This window comes from Globicephala melas, chromosome 5 (assembly GCF_963455315.2).
Source record: "Globicephala melas chromosome 5, mGloMel1.2, whole genome shotgun sequence".
Lineage (NCBI taxonomy): Eukaryota > Metazoa > Chordata > Mammalia > Artiodactyla > Delphinidae > Globicephala > Globicephala melas.
Genome location: NC_083318.1, coordinates 75,471,850 through 75,492,956, shown reverse-complemented (window position 1 = coordinate 75,492,956; position 21,107 = coordinate 75,471,850). Strand labels below are relative to the sequence as shown.

The 21,107-nt window shown below is 36.7% G+C and overlaps 2 protein-coding genes across 5 annotated transcripts in view; one reads left to right on the top strand and one right to left on the bottom strand.

Moving 5' to 3' along the window:
- The window catches only part of AASDH (aminoadipate-semialdehyde dehydrogenase), a 38,810-nt gene extending 18,405 nt beyond the window's left edge, over positions 1 to 20,405 (top strand). For all 4 annotated transcript variants that reach the window (XM_070045578.1, XM_030880617.2, XM_030880621.2 and 1 more), the window contains 10 exons: positions 4,467 to 4,708; positions 5,074 to 5,180; positions 5,707 to 5,879; positions 6,309 to 6,501; positions 7,557 to 7,672; positions 8,677 to 9,472; positions 12,088 to 12,251; positions 13,453 to 13,575; positions 14,404 to 14,535; positions 16,206 to 20,405. In XM_070045578.1, coding sequence (XP_069901679.1) covers positions 4,467 to 4,708; positions 5,074 to 5,180; positions 5,707 to 5,879; positions 6,309 to 6,501; positions 7,557 to 7,672; positions 8,677 to 9,472; positions 12,088 to 12,251; positions 13,453 to 13,575; positions 14,404 to 14,535; positions 16,206 to 16,595 — 2,436 coding nt within the window. In that variant the 3' untranslated portion in view covers positions 16,596 to 20,405. The remainder of the gene's footprint in view (positions 1 to 4,466; positions 4,709 to 5,073; positions 5,181 to 5,706; positions 5,880 to 6,308; positions 6,502 to 7,556; positions 7,673 to 8,676; positions 9,473 to 12,087; positions 12,252 to 13,452; positions 13,576 to 14,403; positions 14,536 to 16,205) is intronic.
- The window catches only part of CRACD (capping protein inhibiting regulator of actin dynamics), a 313,531-nt gene that overhangs the window by 16,838 nt on the left and 275,586 nt on the right, over positions 1 to 21,107 (bottom strand). The window lies entirely within an intron of this gene.

Below are 21,107 nucleotides of genomic sequence, written 5' to 3'. Positions count from 1 at the left end.
AAACAAAGAAATAAATAAATAAATTTGTTAAAAAAAAAAAACCCAAAAAACTCTTGGTGGAACAGTTAAGAGCTTGATTTAGGATCATTTCAGGATAAATAGGATGACCACTGTAATTTATTACCAAAAACTTGGAATCCTGAGAGTGAATGAAAGCACTAAGTTCCCAGATAGTAATCTGGAACAATAAGTACGTACTGGGATATAGGGTCATCCTACTGCTTAAATATTTTGACAAGCCATGACCTTAAATAATCTCCCCAAATTAAAATTCAGGTTGTCCTTTTAGCTTTTATTGAAAGAAGCCATTTTAAAATCTTCATTCATGTAACCTCTGGCTATAGCCAAGTGAGGAGATTGGCAGATATTCTTCCCAAAAAGCAACTATAAAGCTGGACAAAATTGACAAAAATAACCATTTCAACACTTTAGAAATCAACTAAAGGCATATAACTATCTGAAATATGTTTTTTTGTTTTTGTTTTATTTTTTTTTACAGAAATATGTTTATGTTTTTAAAAACTGCTGAATTTTGCTTTAGAAAAGGGAATCTGTGGCATTCTAGCCAGCAAGAAGGGCCTACAGCTCCAACAGCCTGAGGTTGCTATGGTGAGGAGGGCAAGCACATTCCTGACTGACCTTGAGGCTATGTGCATGCACATAAGAGACACAAAAGAGCCCATGGAAAATAAAAGCTGGATCAGACTTGAAAATGACGTAACTTTGAATGAGCTCCCCTATCCACACACAGATCCATCTATACAGACAATCTGTCCAGTCACTGGTTGACATCTGAGCTATGCAGACATGAGGCGACGCTTAGGAAGTAAGACTTAAAAGTGAAAACAAGAATATGTATTTTGGGACTTCCCTGGTGGTCCAGTGGTAAAGAATCCGCCTTACAATGCCGGGGACACAGGTTCGATCCCTGGTCAGGGAACTAAGATCTCACATGCTGCGGGACAACTAAGCCCGTGCGCCACAACTAGTGAGCTTGCACACTTCAACTAGAGAACCTGCGTGCCGCAAACCACAGAGCCTACGCACTTTGGAGCCTGCACACCACAACTAGAGAGAGAAAAACCCTCATGCCAAAACTAGAGAGAAGCCCGCATGCCGCAATGAAAGATCCTGTGTGCCGCAACTAAGACCTGATGCAGTCAAAAAAAAAAGAATATTTTAGGAATTCCTTGGTGGTCCAGTGGTTAGGATTCCAAGCTCTCACTGCGAAGGGCCAAAAAAAAAAGTATTTAATTTAATTTATTTTTTGGTCATACCATGCAGCTCGTGGGATCTTAGTTCCCCCACCAGGGATTGAGCCTGGGCCACGGCAGTGAAGATGCTGAGTCTTAACCACCAGATCACCAGGGAGTTCCCAAATACCTATTTTAAAAGCCAACTGAGCAGTGACATCAGTGACCATACGGGGGAGACGATTCACATTTAGCCCAGGCAAGTTACAAACAAAGAAATAAACAAGCAAATAAAAAATCAGCAACAAAACATTTCATAATGATAAAGTGGTCAGTACATCAAGAAGTACATTGCTGGGACTTCCCTGGTGGCGCAGTGGTTAGTACTCTGTGCTCCCAATGCAGGGGACCCGGGTTCGATCCCCGGTCAGGGAACTAGATCCCACATGCATGCTGCAACTGAGAGTTCTCATGTCACAACTAAGGAGTCCGCCTGCTGCAACTAAGGAGCCGGCAAGCAGCAACTAAGGAGCCTGCCTCCTGCAACTAAGACCTGGTGCAAAATTAATTAATTTTTAAAAAAGAAGTATATTGTTATATCAAGAACATGATATCTGCCTGAAAATAGAGGTTCCAAATACATGAAGCAAAAATGGACAGAACTGAAAGGAGAAATAGATGACTCAATGGTTTGAAATTTTAGTACCCTACTTTCAGTAATTCATTGAAAAACTAGACAGAAATCAGTGTGCATGTAATAAAGAAGACTTGAATAACATTATCAACCAAATTCCACATGTAGAGCACTCCATCCACCAAATGCAGAGTATACATTTCCTAGGATAGGTCATATGCTAGGCTACAAAATAAGTCTCAGGAAATGTAAAATGTGTTGATGAAAAATTAATTAGTCAATCTAAGAAAGAAACAAAGAATGTTCTTTGAGCCAAACTGAGGATTATAACCCGAGGGACAGTCTTTCAGAAAGATCTGAGGACCCTCCTGCCTGTTAGAAGTCAAAGCACAGTTATATACATTTTCGAGACAAAGAGTTATACATCAAAGTGACATATTGATAGTTTACATAGTCTAGATCTGCACATATAAGGCGAGTAGTGGGTCATTGTGACCCATCACAGGATTAAGAAAGGAATGTTATCTTCTAAGGAATTACCTTGTTGGTGTGAGGAGAAATTTGCTTTTTACGATGTAGCAGGTATTTCTGTGTCTTCTAAGGTGGTCTGGTTAATGTATAATGCAGATGCACATTGCACCGTAAAGCGAGCATAGTGGGGCCCAAATGGGCAGAGAGAGAATTTTATGTTAAAATATTGTTTTTGTCCTGCCTTAAAAATAATTTTATTTCATCAAATGTGACTAAGTGGGATTTGTCCCAGGAATGCACATTTGCTTTAACATCCAAAAATCCACTGATGCTATATACTAGATAAAGAATAATGAACAAAAAGCACATAATTATGTCAGCAGATGCAGAAAAATTATTTGGCAAATCCAATGCCAATGATAAAAAAAAGTCAACAAACTAGGAATAGAAGGGAACTTCCCCAACATGATAAAGGATGTCTACAAAAAGACTACAGCTAACATTATAATTGGATAAAAGACTGAATGCTTTCACTCTAAGATTGGGAACAAGGCAAGGATGTTTGCTTTTTCACTTCTTTTCAACATTATTCTGGTTGTTCTAGGCAGTGCAATAAAGCAAAAAGGAAGAAAGAAATTAAGCACCCACACTGGACAGGAAGAAGTAAAACTATTTGCAGACAACATGGGGGAACTACTAGAACTAATAAACAAGTTCAGCAAGGTTGGAGGGTACAAGATCAATATGCAAAATCAACTATATTTCTACATTATATAAAAAAAGCCCAAAAATGAAATTAAGAGAATAATTATATTCACAATAGCATCAAAAATAATAAAATAGGAATAAATTTAAAGAAGAGCAAGGCTTGTACGATGAAAACTATAGAACATTGTTGATAGAAATTGAAGAGCTAAATAAATGAAGAGACATTTCATGTTTATGGATTGGATGTCTCAATATTGTCAAGATTGCAGTTCTCCCTATAAATTAAACCCAGCCCCTATCAAAATCCTGATGGACTTCTTTGGGGGAGAAATTGACAAGCTGATCCTAAATTTTATATGGAAATTCAAAAGGTAGTCCTGATCCATACAATAGAATAAAAAGTCCTATGGTCTGAGTGTTTGTGTCCCCCCAGAATTCATATGGGGCCTTTGGGACTGCTTAGGTCATGAGGGTGAAGCCCTCATGAATGGGATTTAGTGCCCTTGTAAAAAAGACCCCACAGAGCTTCCTATCCCCTTCCACCATGTGAGGACACAGCAAGAAGTCTAACCTGGAAGAGAGCTCTCACCAGAACTGGACCATGCTGGCACCCTGGTCTTGGACTTCTATCCTCCAAGAACTGTGAGAAGTAAACTTCTGTTGTTTATAACCTACCCAGTCTACAGTATTTTGTTATAGCAGCCTGAACAGACTAAGACAAAAAAGAATGAATTATTGATATATACAACATGAATCACAAAGTATTTTCACTGAACATAGAGTAAAAGATGCTAGGTCAAAACAGAATACATGTTGTATGATTCCATTTTTATAAAATTCTAGAAAATGCCAGCTGATCATCAGTGACAAAAAATAGATCAGTGGTTGTCTGGAGGAGAGGTCCAGTTGGAGGGAAGAATTACAATGGTACATAGGTGATTTTAGGGTTGAAGGATATGTTCATTATCTGGATTGTGGTGATGGTTTCACCAATAATATATCTCAAAATTTGTATTGTACACTTTAAATATGTATAGTCTATTGTATGTCAATTATATTATCTTAATAAAGTTGTTTTTTAAAATCTTTATTCATTGTTTTGCTTAGGCACTTCCTTAACACTTTTATATACTTTTTCTACATAGGAATAATGGGAAAGGAAATGTAAATTCATTTAATAAATTTTTGTCCTTAAACCTTTTTGTCTAAACTGCATAATGAAACATAATTAATATTTGCTTGTTTTTTACTGAAGCAAAATTTATGTCCACATTAAAAAGGTAATGCTGCTTCAGTAGTTTTCCAAATATGATTTGCCATTTAGTAAACACAGCCTTAATTTCCTTGTGAGCTCTCAATGTTAAGCTTTGGACTGATCACTACAGTGTGGTTTTTTGTTTTTTGTTTTTTTTTTAAAGAAGTGAAGGGAAAGAAATAATTTATTTTTAATGTATCTACAGGCAACACCGACATTGCTTAGAAGATTTGGATCTCAGCTTATCAAGTCAACTGTTTTATCAACCAATACTTCTCTTCGAGTATTGGCCCTTGGTGGCGAAGCATTTCCATCATTAACTGTTCTCAAAAGCTGGAGAGGAATAGGCAATAAAACACAAATATTTAATGTTTATGGTATCACCGAGGTCTCAAGTTGGGCGACTTTTTACAGGATACCAGAGAAAATTCTTAACTCTACTTTGAAGTAAGGGTTTCAGTTACTTCAGGGTAGGGTAGAAACTGTTATTTTTCCAGTATCTTAACACAAATAGTATTTTTGATAGGCACTGGAGTAATATTTTATAAACACTATTTTATCTAGAATTTTAAGCTGGGAATCCAGAACCTTTCTTATTTTAACTGGTGCTACAGATCCTGCTAGAGGTTTTCGTAACTAAACAGCAATGAATAACATAACTTTTCCACCTAACCTTTTCCTCTTGTCAATCTTTGAATTATAACAAAAACTTTTTTTTTCTTTATTTGGTACAATGTGATTTAAATACACTGGTAAATATTCTATTCAAATGAAAAATTTTTAATTTGGTTTGGGTTGTTGTGTTTTCATAGATGTGACTTGCCTGTACAACTGGGATTTCCACTGCTTGGAACAGTAGTTGAAGTCAAAGATACTAATGGTTTCACAGTTCAAGAAGGCAATGGCCAAGTATTTTTAGGTTGTTTTACATTTGTTGATTGGGAATAATTTCTTTTTTTTTCCAAGAAAAAAAATCTGATGTATTAATTTTATTCTTTCCTCAATTATTCTTAAGTCTAGTATTCTTTTCGGTGATGGTAATTTTTAATCTCATCCTCACAGTCATGAAACATTTAATTAGTTACCATAATTATTTCAGATAACAATGTCTAATACTCTAAGAGAAGATATAAAAGTAATTTAGAAACTGTAAATTGGTTGTTTGTATTTCTGTTTATAGCCAAAATTCTATTAGTATTTTAAGAATGTTTTTAATCACATGTATTTTTAGAACTAGATTGTGTTTCATCCCTTTGCTTACTTTACTAAGGTTCTTATTGTATATAATTTTATAAGATAACATTTAAAAGTGAGTCCCCCTTTTTATATAAATATTCAGACTTTGAAACTTAGTAACTGAGCTTTTGGAGATGTTCTGATTTCTTGGTTTTTATTATATTTTCCATGAATTTTTAAAATTACATTGTTGTTTATATCTTGTGAAGGTGGCAGAAATAGAGTATGTTTTCTTGATGATGAAATGACAGTACCACTTGGCACAATGAGGGCCACAGGAGACTTTGTGACTATAAAAGATGGAGAGATATTTTTCTTGGGACGAAAGGACAGTCAGATCAAACGTCATGGCAAACGTCTTAACATTGAACTTGTGCAACAGGTAGAACTGTTTAAATATTAAACATCTATTAATATATGTAGGTATTAGAGGCAGCCATAACTACTCTTCTGTTCCAGGGTTCTCTGTCAGTATTATTTAAACCTAAGACTTTTGTGTTAATGATGAATTACAGTAGAAGATATGGATAATTCATTGTGCACTTTATTCTCAGCATGAAGAGTTGTTTTTTAAATAAGTGACAAAGGGGATTTTGATAACTGAAGATAAGTTGACTTATTTTGCTCTGGGAGCTATTATTTTTGGAAAACATTAAGAACCCAGTGTGCTGGTAATAGTGATAGTAGGAAACAATTTTTTAAAACTCTCTAGTGAATTCCAGATTTTAATTTGACTGTATTGAATGCAGAGTATTTAGGAAGTTTGTTTTTAAATGTCCTTATTGGCAAATTGAGATAATCTCTCTCATAGGTTGCTGAAGGTCTTCAACAAGTGGAATCTTGTGCAGTTACATGGTATAATCAGGAAAAATTAATTTTGTTCATGGTGTCCAAAAATGATTTAGTAAAGGATTACGTCTTTAAAGAACTGCAGAAACATCTTCCAAGTCATGCAATCCCGGATGAGCTTGTATTGATTGATTCTCTACCATTTACATCTCATGGTAAAATAATTTGAAGCAGCTATGTTTCAGTGCCAAATGATACTAATTGTATTAACTAGTTTAAAGGCCACTTAAATCCTTATTATTATAAGTAATACTAATATATATTGTGGTAGACCCTCTGTTAAATACTTTGTATAATTAACTCATTTTATCTGCAGAAACTCCTGTGAGTAGGTTGTATTATTCCCATTTACTTATGTGGAAAATAAGGCTTAAGAGGTTAAATAATTTCCCCAAAATCACATTGCTAGTTAGTAGTAGAGTTGAAATTCTGTAGGACTGTTTGACTTCAAAACATGTGCTCTTAATCACCATATTCTATTACTTTCCCAATTTCATCTTTATTTAATATTTCAGAATGTGGTTATTGCTCAGTAAATAGTACCATTTCTTTAGCTCTTTAAATGAGAGCAACATTAGCCCCTCCTTTCTTTTTTTTCTCTTTTATTTAAAATTATTTATTTTTTGGCTGCATTGGGTCTTTGTGGCTGTGTGCGGGCTTTCTCTCCTTTTTTTTTTCTTTTAAAAATATTATTTATTTTTGGCTGCGTTGTGTCTTCGCTCCTGTGCGTGGGCTTTCTGTAGTTGCGGCGAGCGGGGGCTACTCTGTTGTGGTGCACTAGTGTTGTGGTGCGCAGGCTTCTCATTGTGGTGGCTTCTCTTTTTGCGGAGCATGGGCTCTAGGCTCGCAGGCTTCAGTAGTTGTGGCTCGCAGGCTTCAAAGCACAGGCTCAGTAGTTGTGGCGCACGGGCTTAGTCGCTCCGCAGCATGTGGGATCTTCCCAGACCAGGGATTGAACAGGTGTCCTCTGCGTTGGCAGGTATCGGATTCCTAACCACTGCGCCACCAGGGAAGTCCCTCCTTTCTTCTTATCTGCTACCCACTACATTCTGGGTAGCATGGGACTGTCTTCTTGATTATTGATTCTGCATGACAAACTATTTTATAGGATTTCTAACCTTAACAATGAAAAATGTGTGTATTGTGACTAACAAAGACATGAAGGGGTCAAGCTGAAATTTAAAAATTGTTATTTCTCTTTTGTATTAAGGCAAAATTGATGTTTCTGAGTTAAATAAGATTTATTTAAACTCCATAAACTTGAAGTCTGAATGTAAACTCAATGGAAAAGAGGAACTTTGGGAAAAATTACATCATTTGTGGAAGGTACAACTTTTAAGATACAAATTTGTTATTATAAAGAGGTCGTTGTATATCTTCAGGGAATGTAGCATCATAATAAGTCTGATAAAATTTTCTAAGAATATTACTGCTGTCCAGATGTTAAGTAGTATAGCTTTGTTTTATTCAATTTGTATTCAAATAAGGGTTAGGTTCTCTACTGCAAGATTAGATTAAGCTCCCTATATAGAAATTTATTGGAAGTGAGGTAGTCATAAAAGGCACAAGTAGACAAAACGCCTCTTGACATAACTTTTCCCTAAGATGGTCAGTCAAGTGCAGTAACACTTGTCAGAGTTGAAAAAATAGCCAAATCTTGCTGTACCACAATCTGTGGTATAAAGGCTTAACATAATTATTCCAGAAGAACTTTCAGTAACAACATGTATGCTTCTGCTTAAGGGAATTAATATATATATGTATATAACAATTAAAAACTTATTTTAAAATATATATATTTTATTACCTATGATTTACAGGTCAGTATAATTTTTCTTAGATAAAATTTGGAGTTTTCTAAAGGGTTCTAACAAGAGGATGTAACTGTACAGTCTTGTCTGAAAATAGATATCTAGATAAAAGTAATATCCACTTCATTTTTAGATTCTTGGAAAATAATTTCGGTTTATGTGAAGTTAATGAAAATAATTATTCCCATATTATAGAAATATCAGATATTGTTAATATCTGATATTAAATCAGGTGTTTTTATAATTCCATTCCCTATTGTATGGGTAGAAAAACTGCTCTAAAGGGAAGTATAATTTGCAGTTCTAGGGTAGTTTGTGACAAAATTGGTAGCATAATGATGGTCTCCTTTACTATATAGAAAATAATTTTAAAATTTACTTTAATTGTTAAAAAATTTATTTTGTTTGTGTTCATCTCATTAATGTAGTTACCATCGTCTATATATTACCTTTAAATGCTGAATTCTTTTGGTTTTAGATCTTTAACTTCACTATATTTCTCACTTCTCTAATCTGTAGTCTGTTCTGAGTCTCTCAGAAGACCCTTTGAAGGTTCCTGATGAGTCACTCTTCTTAAATAGTGGTGGAGATTCTTTGAAGTCCATACGGCTCCTCAATGAGATTGAAAACCTTGTTGGCACAGCAGTACCTGGGCTTCTGGAAATTATTCTTAGCAGTTCTATTTTAGAGATTTACAATCACATCCTTCAAACAGTGTTTCCAGATGAAGATCTGACATTTAGCAAGAATTATTCCACAAAAAGAAAATCCAGCGATGTTAATCAAGAGGAAACCAGTGGAAAATCTTTACATCAGGAATCTGTCATGCCTTTAAATTGTGACAACGAGATCAATGCTTTTATTGCACTGAGCCGAGGGAGTCAGATTTTGTCTCTGAATACTACTAGGTTTTTAACTAAGTTGGAACATTGCCCTTCAGCCTGTTCTTCTGATATAATTTCACAGACTAACATTCAAAATATGAAAAGCTTAAATCCTCCAGCTCTTATTGGGAAGTCAAAAGATATGTCCTGTGTTGCAAAAGTTTCTGAAGAGGAAACATCTGTGATGGGGGCTGAGAAAATGGAGTTTCATGTGAGGTGGAGGTCAGACACAGGCAAATGTGTGGATGCTTCACCTCTGCTTGTAATACCAGCTGTTGATAAGTCATCTGCAACTGTGTACATTGGCTCCCATTCTCATAGAATGATGGCAGTTGATCTTTACTCTGGAAAGGTGAAATGGGAACAGATTTTGGGAGATCGCATTGAATCCTCAGCATGTGTATCTAAGTGTGGAAACTTTATTGTAGTGGGTAAGTTTCTGAATTTGAGGTTTATAGAGTTAAATTTAATTACCATATGGTAATGCTAGTAGGGCCAAGTTAAATTTAAAAAACCTATGCATAGTAGGTTTGGTTGCTGTCAAAGAATAATAGTTAACTACATGCTGATTCATAGTGTGGGCCTTGGGTCAGAGTTGCTGGATTTGAAGCTAACTCTAAAGCTGTAACCAGCTCTGTGACCTTTAACGAGTTGCTGAACTTCTTAGAATTTCAGTTTTCTTATGAGTATATGGGCTTAATAAATAAAACATGGTGCTGCATCACAGATTATCGCCAGACTTAATGGTTTAGAATAATAAACATTTATTTATTTATTTATTTATTGGGATATAGTTGCTTTAATAAACATTTATTATCTCACAGTTTCTATGGGTCAGGAATTTAGGAAGGGTTTAGCTGAACGTTCTGGCTCAGGGTTTTTCATGTGGCAGCAACCATCTGAAGCCTTGACGAGCTGGAAAAATCTGCTTCTAAGATGGCTTACTCACATTGCTGCAAACAGAAGACTTCAGTTTTTGCTGGCTTTTGGCAGGAAGCTTCAGTTTCTTGACACATGGGCTTCTCCATAGGCTGCTTGAATGCCCTTGCAACATGGAAGCTAACTTCCCTCAGAGTGAGTGACCCAAGAGAGTGATTGAGGAGGAACGCAGTACTTTCAGTGTCTAAAGTTGTATACCATTATTTGTGCCTTATTCTGTTATTAGAAGAACATCATTAAGTCTGGCCCACACTCGGAGGGGAATTAGCTTCACCTGTTGAATATCTCTGAGTATTAAAGAATTTGTGGATATATTTTAAAACTACCACAATAATCATAGAGCTTTTGAGAGGATTAAATGAAATAATTGCTTGTGAATCCTTTAGTACATTGCTAGGGACAGACTAAGTGCTCAAAGAATAATAGTTAACTACATGCTGATTCACAGTGTGGGCCTTAGGTCAGAGTTTCTGGATTTGAACCTAGCTGTAAAGCTACTACCAGCTCTGTGACCTTCAACAAGTGTTAGCTACTACCTTCTACTCAGTTTCATTAAGGTGTAGGTGACTCTTACTTTACAAAGATATGGGGGTCTAGGCGTAATGTCTCCTGAACTACCACTCTCTTTTTACCCCCCAAACTACATCAAGTTTTACTTTAATGCTCATGGCATGTGCTTACCAAAGCTGTTCAGACTAAGTGCTTAGGAATATATCTCCCTACTTATGTTAGCCTGGCTAGAATCTACTTGAATCTGAGTTTGATTCTTCTGTATTGAAAACTTACATTTTGAAAATTATACTACAGGAAACTTTCAGTTATACATGTGAATGATCATGAGTAATCCCTATTCATGAAAGTCAGCTCATTGAGGTTACTGTTTGCGTTCCAAGTGTCTAAACCCAAAGCCTCTGGCACGTGGTGGTCACTTAGTACTTTTTTTCTCTTTTTAAAAAAATTTCCAGTTTTATTGAGATGTAATTGACATACAACATTTTATTAGCTTAAGGTATACAATATAATGTTTGATATGTGTATATTGCAAAATGATTACCACAGTAAATCTAGTTAGCATACATCACCTCAAATATATAGTTCAGTGTTGTTAACTATCACTTAGTACTTTGAATATTTGTTATTAATATAATATACAGTAAAACCCTTTTTAGTATACAGTTTTATATTTTGACAGATACATACTATCATGTAACCACTACCACAATCAAGAGTCCACTGCTCCAGGGACTTCCCTGGTGGTGCAGTGGTTAAGAATCCGCCTGCCAGTGCAGGGGACACAAGTTTGATCCCTGGTCCGGGAAGATCCCACATGCAGCGGAGCAACTAAGCCTGTGCGCCACAACTACTGAGCCTGTGCTCTAGAGCCCATGCGCCACAACTACTGAAGCCCACACGTCTAGAGCCCATGCTCCACAACAAGAGAAGCCACTGCAATGAGAAGCCTGTGCACCGCAACGAAGAGTAGCCCCTGCTCCCCGCAACTAGAGAAAGCCCATGCATAGCAACGAAGACCCAACACTGCCAAAATAATATATATATATATATATATATGCATATAGTAGCACTTCACTGTGAGCATTACATGAGTTGACAGATATAAAGTTCTTAGAGTAGTTCCCTTCACAAGGTAAAAGGTCAATAAACATTTGGTCATTGTTAATGTTAGCATTTCTGGAACACCTACTATGTACTGGGCATTTATCCTAATTATCACAGTAACCCTGCTGTAGATGTATCCACATTCAGCAGAAAGATAATCTAGGCCCAGTGATGCTAGGTAATTTGCCCAAAGGATGGCCATGACAAGATCTGAATCCAAGTTGTCAAAGCCTCTTTCTGCTGCAGCATGCTCATGTTCATTGTTTTCCTGGTAGTGAAGCACTTTATGGTACTTTTAAAATGTAAGATGTACCTACTAAATAGGTTTTTTATACAAATGGTTGCTGCTTTGCTGAAATGTAAATCGAGCCAAACATAGAGCCTAAGTACACATGAAGAACATCGAATATATATTGTCATGATTTAAGCCAAATACTTATTTTCCAGTGACATATCTAAATCTCATCTTTTGTATTTTGTTTCCCAACAGGCTGTTATAATGGGTTGGTTTATATTCTGAAGAGTAATAGTGGAGAAAAATACTGGATGTTTACTACTGATGATGCTGTCAAAAGCTCAGCAACTGTGGATCCAACCACAGGACTTTTTTACATTGGTTCTCATGACCAGCATGCATATGCTTTAGATATATATGTAAGAATTCACTTCATCAATTTCATACCATAAGCATAGATAGAAGAGTGTGAAACTATCAGGTGGTGGTGACTAGGGGAGCAGGTATTAACTCTTCCCAAGTTTGCGATCTGGGAAGATTAAGGGGTTAATTAACAGCCATAATATCTTAAGACAATTTTAACTTCCATACCGAATTTTCAAATAAATTTACTACTCAGAGTTTTGAAATATAAGGAACTTAGAATGCCATCTTGACAATAGAGAAGAATCACAAGAATATCAATAAGAACTGATCACATAAAATTTTTAAATTTAAGAATTATAAAATTAAAAAGAAATAAGTTGGGAAAAGTTTTTGAAACAAGTGTGACAGAGTTAAAATATTCATAAGTATAAATTAAGAGCAAATACAAATTAATAAGAAAAATGTAAAGGTCCAGATAGAAAAATAAACAAGGGATATAAATGCACAGGACCCCAAAGAAGAAATAGCTAGTAAATGAATTTAAATATTTCATATGTTTAAGAATCAAAGGAATGAAAATTTAAACTTTGAGATAAAGAAGCAAATGTTATTAGAGTGTAGCATTAAATGCTGGTGACAATGGTGGGAGGTAAAGCCTTCGAGGAAAACAATTTGACCATAGGTAACAATTTCATATCCTTTGATTCAGTAAAATTCTTCTAGGAATCTGTCCTGGCAAAATAATCAGAAACATGGACAGATATATGCACGAAGATGTCTATTTCCAAATTGTTTATAACACCAAGCAATTAGTTCAAGACAATTTTCAATGATAAGGTAGAGAAATTATTTTGTGTTCATATGGGATATGATTCATTAAAGTAATATTTAAAGAGTTTTACAAAGTAATTGAGCTAAATTAGATACAAAGTGTATGATATTCAGAGTGATGATCTCAAGTATATTAAGCTGTGTGTGTGTGCGTGCACCAAAAAGATCACAAGGGAAAATGCTAAAATGTTAACAGTGGTAATCTCTGGGTATTGGCTTTTGTCATCTTTTTATACTAACTTGATTCTCCACAGTGAGTATATATTATTTTTATACTAAAAATAAAAGTTATATTAACTAAGATAGACATAACATCAGGAGGGACGGGATATGTATATTTTGTTAATCACCAGCAGAAACCAATTAATTTGCTTTCTTTTTCTTTCTTTTTTCTTTTTTTTTAATTTGCTTTCTTATTTGCAGAAAAAGAAGTGTGTTTGGAAGTTGAAATGCGGAGGAACTGTTTTTTCTTCTCCTTGTTTGAGCCTGATTCCATATCACTTGTATTTTGCTACGCTGGGAGGACTTTTACTGGCTATAAATCCTGTAGGCATAAAAGAATATTTATTGATTTTATTACCTGTTTTTCTTTAATATTTTTTATTTTTGCTTTGAATTCTGCAAATTTGAAGTAGATCTCAGTTATAGTCCATACATTACTGAACCAGAATTCATTAAAAATGACTGACATAAAGTATAGAAAGATGAGAAAAATCTAAGTTCTGTGTATGTCTTTTATCAATTTTTTATTTTATTTTTATTTTATTTTTTTGGCTACGTTGGGTCTTCATTGCTGTGCATGGGCTTTCTCTAGTGGCAGAGAGCAGGGGCTACTCTTCATTGTGGTGCGTGGGCTTCTTATTGCGGTGGCTTGTTGCAGAGCACGGGCTCTAGGTGCTCCGGCTTCAGTAGTTGCAGACCGTGGGCTCTAGGCGTGGGCTTCAGAAGTTGTGGCGTGCAGGCTTAGTTGCTCTGTGGCGTGGGGATCTTCCCGGACCAGGGATCGAACCCGTGTCCCCTCCTTTGGCACGCAGATTCTTAACCACTGTGCCACCAGGGAAGTCCTATCAATTTTTAAGTTGGCAGACTGTTCTCGGTCCTGTCAAGAACTTCGTGTCCATTCTAAGGATGGAGTTTATGTGCTAGTTATTTCTTTCCTGGTTTTACTGCAAGTTTTTAGCATTCATAAGTAGCACTCATTAATTTTATAGCTGTGTATATGTGTACTAGCTTCATTTATAATGTCAGCATGCCATTATAGCATTTTCTGGTGTTTATAGCTTTACCTCTGGGAGATTTATGAGTTTATTTTATAAAGGGTAGTTGATTAGTAGAATGATTTAAATGCTGTGAATTGCTTTTTGCCCCTGACAGGCCACTGGGAAGAGAGTTTGGAAACATTCCTGTGGAAAGCCACTCTTTTCTTCTCCACGGTGTTGCCTACAGTATATTTGTATTGGCTGTGTAGATGGGAATTTTCTCTGCTTTACTCACTTTGGAGAACAGGTAAAAATTTCTAGTTCTGTTTTATTTACATTTCTCAAAGGCATAGTAGCTGGTGACAACTGAAGTAAAATTTTAAACATTATTCGACCCATTGTGTTGAAAACTAATTCTATTTTAATTGTCAAACCACGGGTTTTTAAAATTTTGAATGACGCTATAATAGATTTAAAAGATTCTATCCAAACATTGTTTTACTTTTGCCATTCTCTCACAATTTAAAAAATGTCATCAGCTTTTTTTTTTTTTTTTTTGTGGTACACGGGCCTCTCACTGTTGTGGCCTCTCCCGTTGCGGAGCACAGCCTCTGGATGTGCAGGCCCAGCGGCCATGGCTCATGGGCCCAGCCGCTCCGTGGCATGCGGGATCTTCCCGGACCGGGGCTTGAACCCGTGTCCCCTGCATTGGCAGGCGGACTCTCAACCACTGCGCCACCAGGGAAGCCCATGTTATCAGTTTTTAGCCAACTTTATTATAACCTCTATTCCGATTGTGAACATTGAAATAAACTCCTGCTTTTTCTATGAAAACCTAAATCTGTTACATAACCCAATTTGCATTGTGTGGAAGTTCCATCTTCAACTTCATGATCGGCAGGGTAGGCTCCTTCTGAGTCATAATAGGTCTTTCGTTGGGATAATAATCTCTACTTCTTTACCCATAAGTGACTGTGGCACAACTTCTGTGTTTTTGATTTTGGGGATTATTTTGTGGACTTGAGAGTGTACTAGCTCCAACGTAAGTTAGCCCATTGCTGGCTAGAGTTGACTTTGGGTGCTTTTTATTCTACATTCACCCCTCATAGCCTAGCAGTTTCTTTTGTTCTGTGTGACAATTACTTTGTGATGAAATCTTTTATTAAGTTCACTTAATATTTTTTATTTACAAAGTAATTTGAATATATTCTCACCTTTGGATTTCTAAAAAGCAGCAAATGCTATTACCCCTTTTTTTTACCTTTTCTGAATGAACCAAAGAAAGATTAAAGTGATTTTGTCCAAGTCAGGGACAGAATTGAGATTACAAATCATATTTCGTGAATATACCCACTCTTTTTATTTTGCTTTTACTGTACTGCTATTACTATGGATTTGTAAACACTATCTTAGACTTAAGCTTTTTCTTCCTTGTGTGTTTTCTTTAAAGTATGGCTGACAGGTTAATCTATAGTAGCTTTGAAATAAGCAAAGTGTATATATCTACAGGGTAGACACACAACTCATAGCTCTTTGTTTAAAGCTTTAAATTATTGCACATAAACTTTTCCTTTCAGCCTACTTACCCCCTTATTCCTCCATTAGGAGACCAGAATAAGATACAATTTTTAATAACATACACTGAAAACTGTGTAGTTTTTTCTTTGAAATAAGTGTCTCTGAACATATAAGTAATAACTTTTGAATGGGGTTCGAAATGAATTTTACTTCATAATATTATGCATAGCGGTGATTTATGTAATAAGGACACTCACTGGTGGGTTTTGTGCTAGATTTTACCATTGGGACAGAGGTCTAATCTGAGGGTGCTACTTTTGGGAGAAAGCCATTATTTTCTCTATGCACAGTTACCATTCAGTAGCCTGCGTCTCTCACATTTTATTAAGAATTTCAAAAAGCTTTATAGAATTGTGGAAATGAGATGAATGAATTATTTTTGCCTTTATCACCCTTCAGATTTGGCAGTTCTCTACCAATGGACCAATCTTTTCATCCCCATGTACCTCAGCATCAGAGCAAGAAATATTTTTTGGTTCCCATGATTGCTTTATCTACTGTTGTAGTATGAAAGGTCACCTCCAATGGAAATTTGAAACTACTTCAAGGGTGTATTCAACACCATTTGCTTTCCATAACCACAGTCGTGGCAATGAAGTGTTGCTGGCAGCAGCATCTACTGATGGGAAGCTATGGATCTTGGAATCTAAGAGTGGAGAGTTGCAAAGTGTGTATCAACTTCCTGGAGAAGTTTTCTCTTCTCCTGTGGTCTGGGAATCAATGCTTATTATTGGATGTAGAAATAATTATGTTTATTGTCTGGATTTATTGGGTGGCAATCAAAGATAATGAAGGACAGTCTTTACTAGAAAATATCTGTGAGATGTTTGAAAATATTTTACATTATGGAGCATGTGGATAGTCTTATTTTATGTTAAAGATTATATTTTGTTTAAGAAACTTGTCTATTACACTTTATTGGAAAACAACCGTATTTTACTTCCTATAGGAGCAACAAATGCTTTTAAAAGGAATTATAGAACAAAACACATCAATATGTTAAGTGACAGTTTCTTTTAATTAGGCTACAGATGTTCTACTTGGTTTTTTATAAAAGACTTCTGGAAAAAAAGATCAGAATATACTTGGTGGGTTAAAAAATTAGTCTGTGATGTAATACACCATTCACTCATTTATACTGAGATTCATAACAAGATTTTCAAAGAAAGGATCTATTTATCAAATTAGTTTCCATAATTTAAAATTTTTTATTATTATTTTTATATTTTATTTATTTATTTATTTGGTTGCACCAGGTCGTAGTTGGGGCAGGCAGGCTCCTTTAGTTGTGGCTCATGGGCTCCTTGGTTGCAGCACGTAGCCTCCATAGTTGCAGCTCGCCAGCTCCTTAGTTGCGGCACGTGGGCTCCTTAGTTGTGGCTCACGGGCTACTTAGTTGTAGCATGCGAACTCTTAGTTGTGGCATGCTTGTGGGATCTACTTCCCTGACCAGGGATCGAACCCAGGCCCCCTGCACTGGGAGCAGGGAGTCTTAACCACTGCGCCACCAGGGAAGTCCCTGTAGTAGTCTCTTACGATCTTTAATATTTCTGTGGTGTCAGTTGTAACTTCTTCTTTTCCATTTCTGATTTTATTGATTTGGGCCCTCTCTCTTTTTTTTATTGATGAGTCTGGCTAAAGGTTTATCTGTTTTTTTTTTAAGCTTTTCAAAGAAGCAGCTTTTAGTTTCATTTTATTGTTTTTTAAGTCTCCTTCATTTATTTCTGCTCTGATCTTTATGATTTATTTCCTTATACTAACTTTGGGTTTTGTTTGTTCTTTTTCTAGTTTAGATGTAAGGTTAGGTTGTTTGAGATTTTTCTCATTTCCTGAGATAAGCTTGTATTGCCATAAACTTCTCTCTTAGAACTGCTTTTGCTGTGTCCCATAGATTTTGGATCATTGTTTTTCATTTTCATTTGTCTCCAGGTATTTTTTTAAAATTTCCTCTTTGATTTCTTCAGTGATCCATTGGTTTTTTAGTAGCATATTGTTTAGCCTCCACGTGTTTGTGGTTTTGCAATTTTTTTCTTGTAGTTGATTTCTGGTCTTCTAGCGTTGTGGTTGGAAAAGATGCTTGATATGATTTCAATTTTCTTAAATTTACTGAGGCTTGTTTTGTGGCCTAGCATGTGATTTATCCTGGAGAGTGTTCTATGTGCACTTGAAAACAATGTATTCTGCTGCTATTGGATGGAATGTTCTAAATGTGTTTATTAAGTCTTATCTGGTCTAATGTGTCATTTAAGACACAGTGTTTCCTTACTGATTTTCTGTCTGGATGATCTGTCCATTGATGTAATTGGGGTGTAAAACTTTCCTACTATTATTGTGTTACTATTGATCTCTCCCTTTATGTCTGCTGGTATTTGCTTTATGTATTTTGGTGTTCCTATGTTGGTGTTTATATATTTACAGTTGTTATGTCTTCTTGAATTGATCCCTTGATCATTATGTAGTGTCCTTCTTTGTCTCTTCCAACAGTCTTTATTGTAACATCTATTTTATCATATATAAGTATTGCTACTTACCCTGGCTTTCTTTTGATTTCCATTTGTGTTCAATACCTTTTGTATCTCTTCACTTTCAATCTGTGTATGTCTTTAGATCTGAAGTGAGTCTCCTGTAGGCAGGAAGGCGGGATATATATGGGTCTTTTTTTTTTTTTAATCCATTCAGCCACTCTGTGTCTTTTGATTGGAGCATTTAGTCCATTTACAATTAAAGTAATTATATGTATGTTCTAATTGCCATTTTGTTAATTATTTTAGGGTTTTTTTGTAGGGCTGTTTTGTTCCTTCTTTTGTTCTCTTGTGATTTGATGACTATCTTTAGTGTTATGTTTGGATTCCTTTTCTCTTCTTTTGTGTATCTATTATAGATTTTTGGCTTGTAGTTACCATGAGGTATTTATATAGTAATCTGTATTTATACATGATTGTTTTATGTTGTTGATCTCTTAATTTCAAATACATTTTAACAATCCTGCATTTGTATTCTCCTCCCCTCACAATTATTATTTTTGGTATCATATTTTACCTCTGATTGTTTTGTGTAACCCTTAACTGCTTATTTTAGATATAGATGATTTTACTACTCTCTTAACCTCCCTGCTAACTTTGTGTATGGATGATTTCCTACCTTTACTGTATGTTTGCCTTTACCAACGAGTCTTTTCATTTCATAATTTTCATTTATCTAGTTGTGGCCGTTTCTTATTCGTTAAGAGAAGTTCCTTAAATATTTCTTGTAAGTTTGGTGGTGCTGAACTCTTTTAGCTTTTGCTTGTCTGTAAAGATTTTGATCTTTCCATCAAATCTGAATGAGAGCCTTGCTGGGAGTATTCCTGGTTGTGGGTTTTTTCCTTTATCACTTTAAATATGTTGCCCTTCTGGCCTGCAGAGTTTCTGATGAAAAGTCAGCCAATAGCTTTATGGGAGTTCCCTTCTATGTTATTTGTTGTTTTTCTTTGGCTGCTTTTAATATTGTCTCTGTCTTTAATTTTTGACATTTTAATTACAACATGTTTTAGTGTATTCCTCTTTGGGTTAATCTTGTATGGGACTCTCTGTGCTTCCTGGACTTGGATGTCTGTTTCCTTTCCCACGTTAGGGAAGTTTTCAGTTATTATGTCTCAGATATGTTCTCAGTCACTTTCTGTCACTCTTCTCCTTGTGGGACCCCTATAATGAGAATATTAGTGCACTCAGTGTTGTCCCAGAGGTCTCTTATACTGTCCTCATTTCTTTTCCTTTCTTTTTTCTGTTCAGCATCAATGATTTCCACTACTGTGTCTTCCAGCTCACTGATCTGTTTCTCTGTATCATTTAGTCTACTATTGATCCTTCTAGTGTATTTTTAATTTCAGTTATCATGTTCTTCATCTGTTTGGTTATTCTTTATATTTTCTAGCTCTTTGTTAAAAACTTTTAATTTTCACTCTATGTATCCATTCTTTTCCCATGTTCTCTGATCATCTTTATAATCATTGCCCTGAGCTCTTTTTTGGGTATTTGCCTATCTCCACTTCATTTAGTTTTTCTTGTGGGGTTTTATCTTGTTCCTTCATTTAGAACATGTTCCTCTGTTGCCTCATTTTGCCTAAGTTGCTGTTTGCATTTTTATGTTTCTGGTAGGTTGGTTATGTTTCCTGACCTTGGAGAAGTGGCCTCCTGTAGGCGACGTCCTATGTGTCCCAGCAGTGCATTCCCCGCTTAATCACCCAAGCTATATGCTCTGGTGGTTTCCTGCTATGAGGGCTGTGTGGGTCCTTCTGTTGTGGTGAGCTAACTATGTGGGCCGTCTGGTAGGCTTGGTTGGCCCCTGTTCAGGTTGGTTGCTCAGCCCTGCCCTGTGCAGAGGCTGCTGGCCACTGGTTGGCATGACCAGGTCACAAGATGGCTGACTGCAGAACCCCAGGGGCCCCAGGGCTAGTGCTGGCTCACTGGTGGGTAGAGTCAGGGTCTAGAAAACACCAGGGCTGTTGCCTATCCTATGGTGGGTGAAGCAAAGTCCTGGGGTTAGTACTGGTCTACTGGTAGGCAGAGCCAGGTCCTGGAGTCTGGATGCAAGGCCAGTGGTCCCAGATCTGTTGTCAGATCGCTGGGGGGGGAAGGGGGAGGGGCTGTTCCTGACACAGTTGGGTATGGGGTTTGCGATGTCCCAGAGCTTATGTTGGCCTGCTAGTGGCCAGGGCCAGGACCCAGGCCCAGAGAGTCCCAGGACATGCTCTGGCCTACTGATGGGCTGGATGGGTCTGCAGCCTGTGGGATTGTGGTTTTCTTGCATCTGGTGTCTGCCCCCTGGTGGCTGAGGCTGGTCCAGAGGCTAGAACTGGCTGCCTGGACAGCACGGCCAGGGCACGGCTGGGTCTTGGGGCTAAAAACCAGAGGGAGGATTTGACAATGGCCCTTGCCAACACCAATGTCCATGTGGTAGAAGGAACTCCCAAGAATGGCTGCCACCAGTGTCTATGTCCCCAGGGTGAGCTGCAGCTGCCTCCTGCCTCTTTAGAAGACTCTCCAAGATCAGCAGGTAGGTCTAACCCAGGCTTCTATCAAATGACTGCTTTTGCTCTGGGTCCTGGATCATGTGAGATTTTGTGTGTGCCCTTTAAGAGTGAAGTCTTTCTTTCCCCTAGCCCTCTGGGACTCCTGAAAGTAAACCTTACTAGCCTTCAAAGCAAAATGCTCTGGAGTCTTGTCTTCCTGGTGCAGGACCCCTAGGCTGGGGAGCCCGATGTGGGGTTCAGACCTCATAGTGCTTTGGGAGAACCTCTGCAATGTAGTTATTCTCCTATAT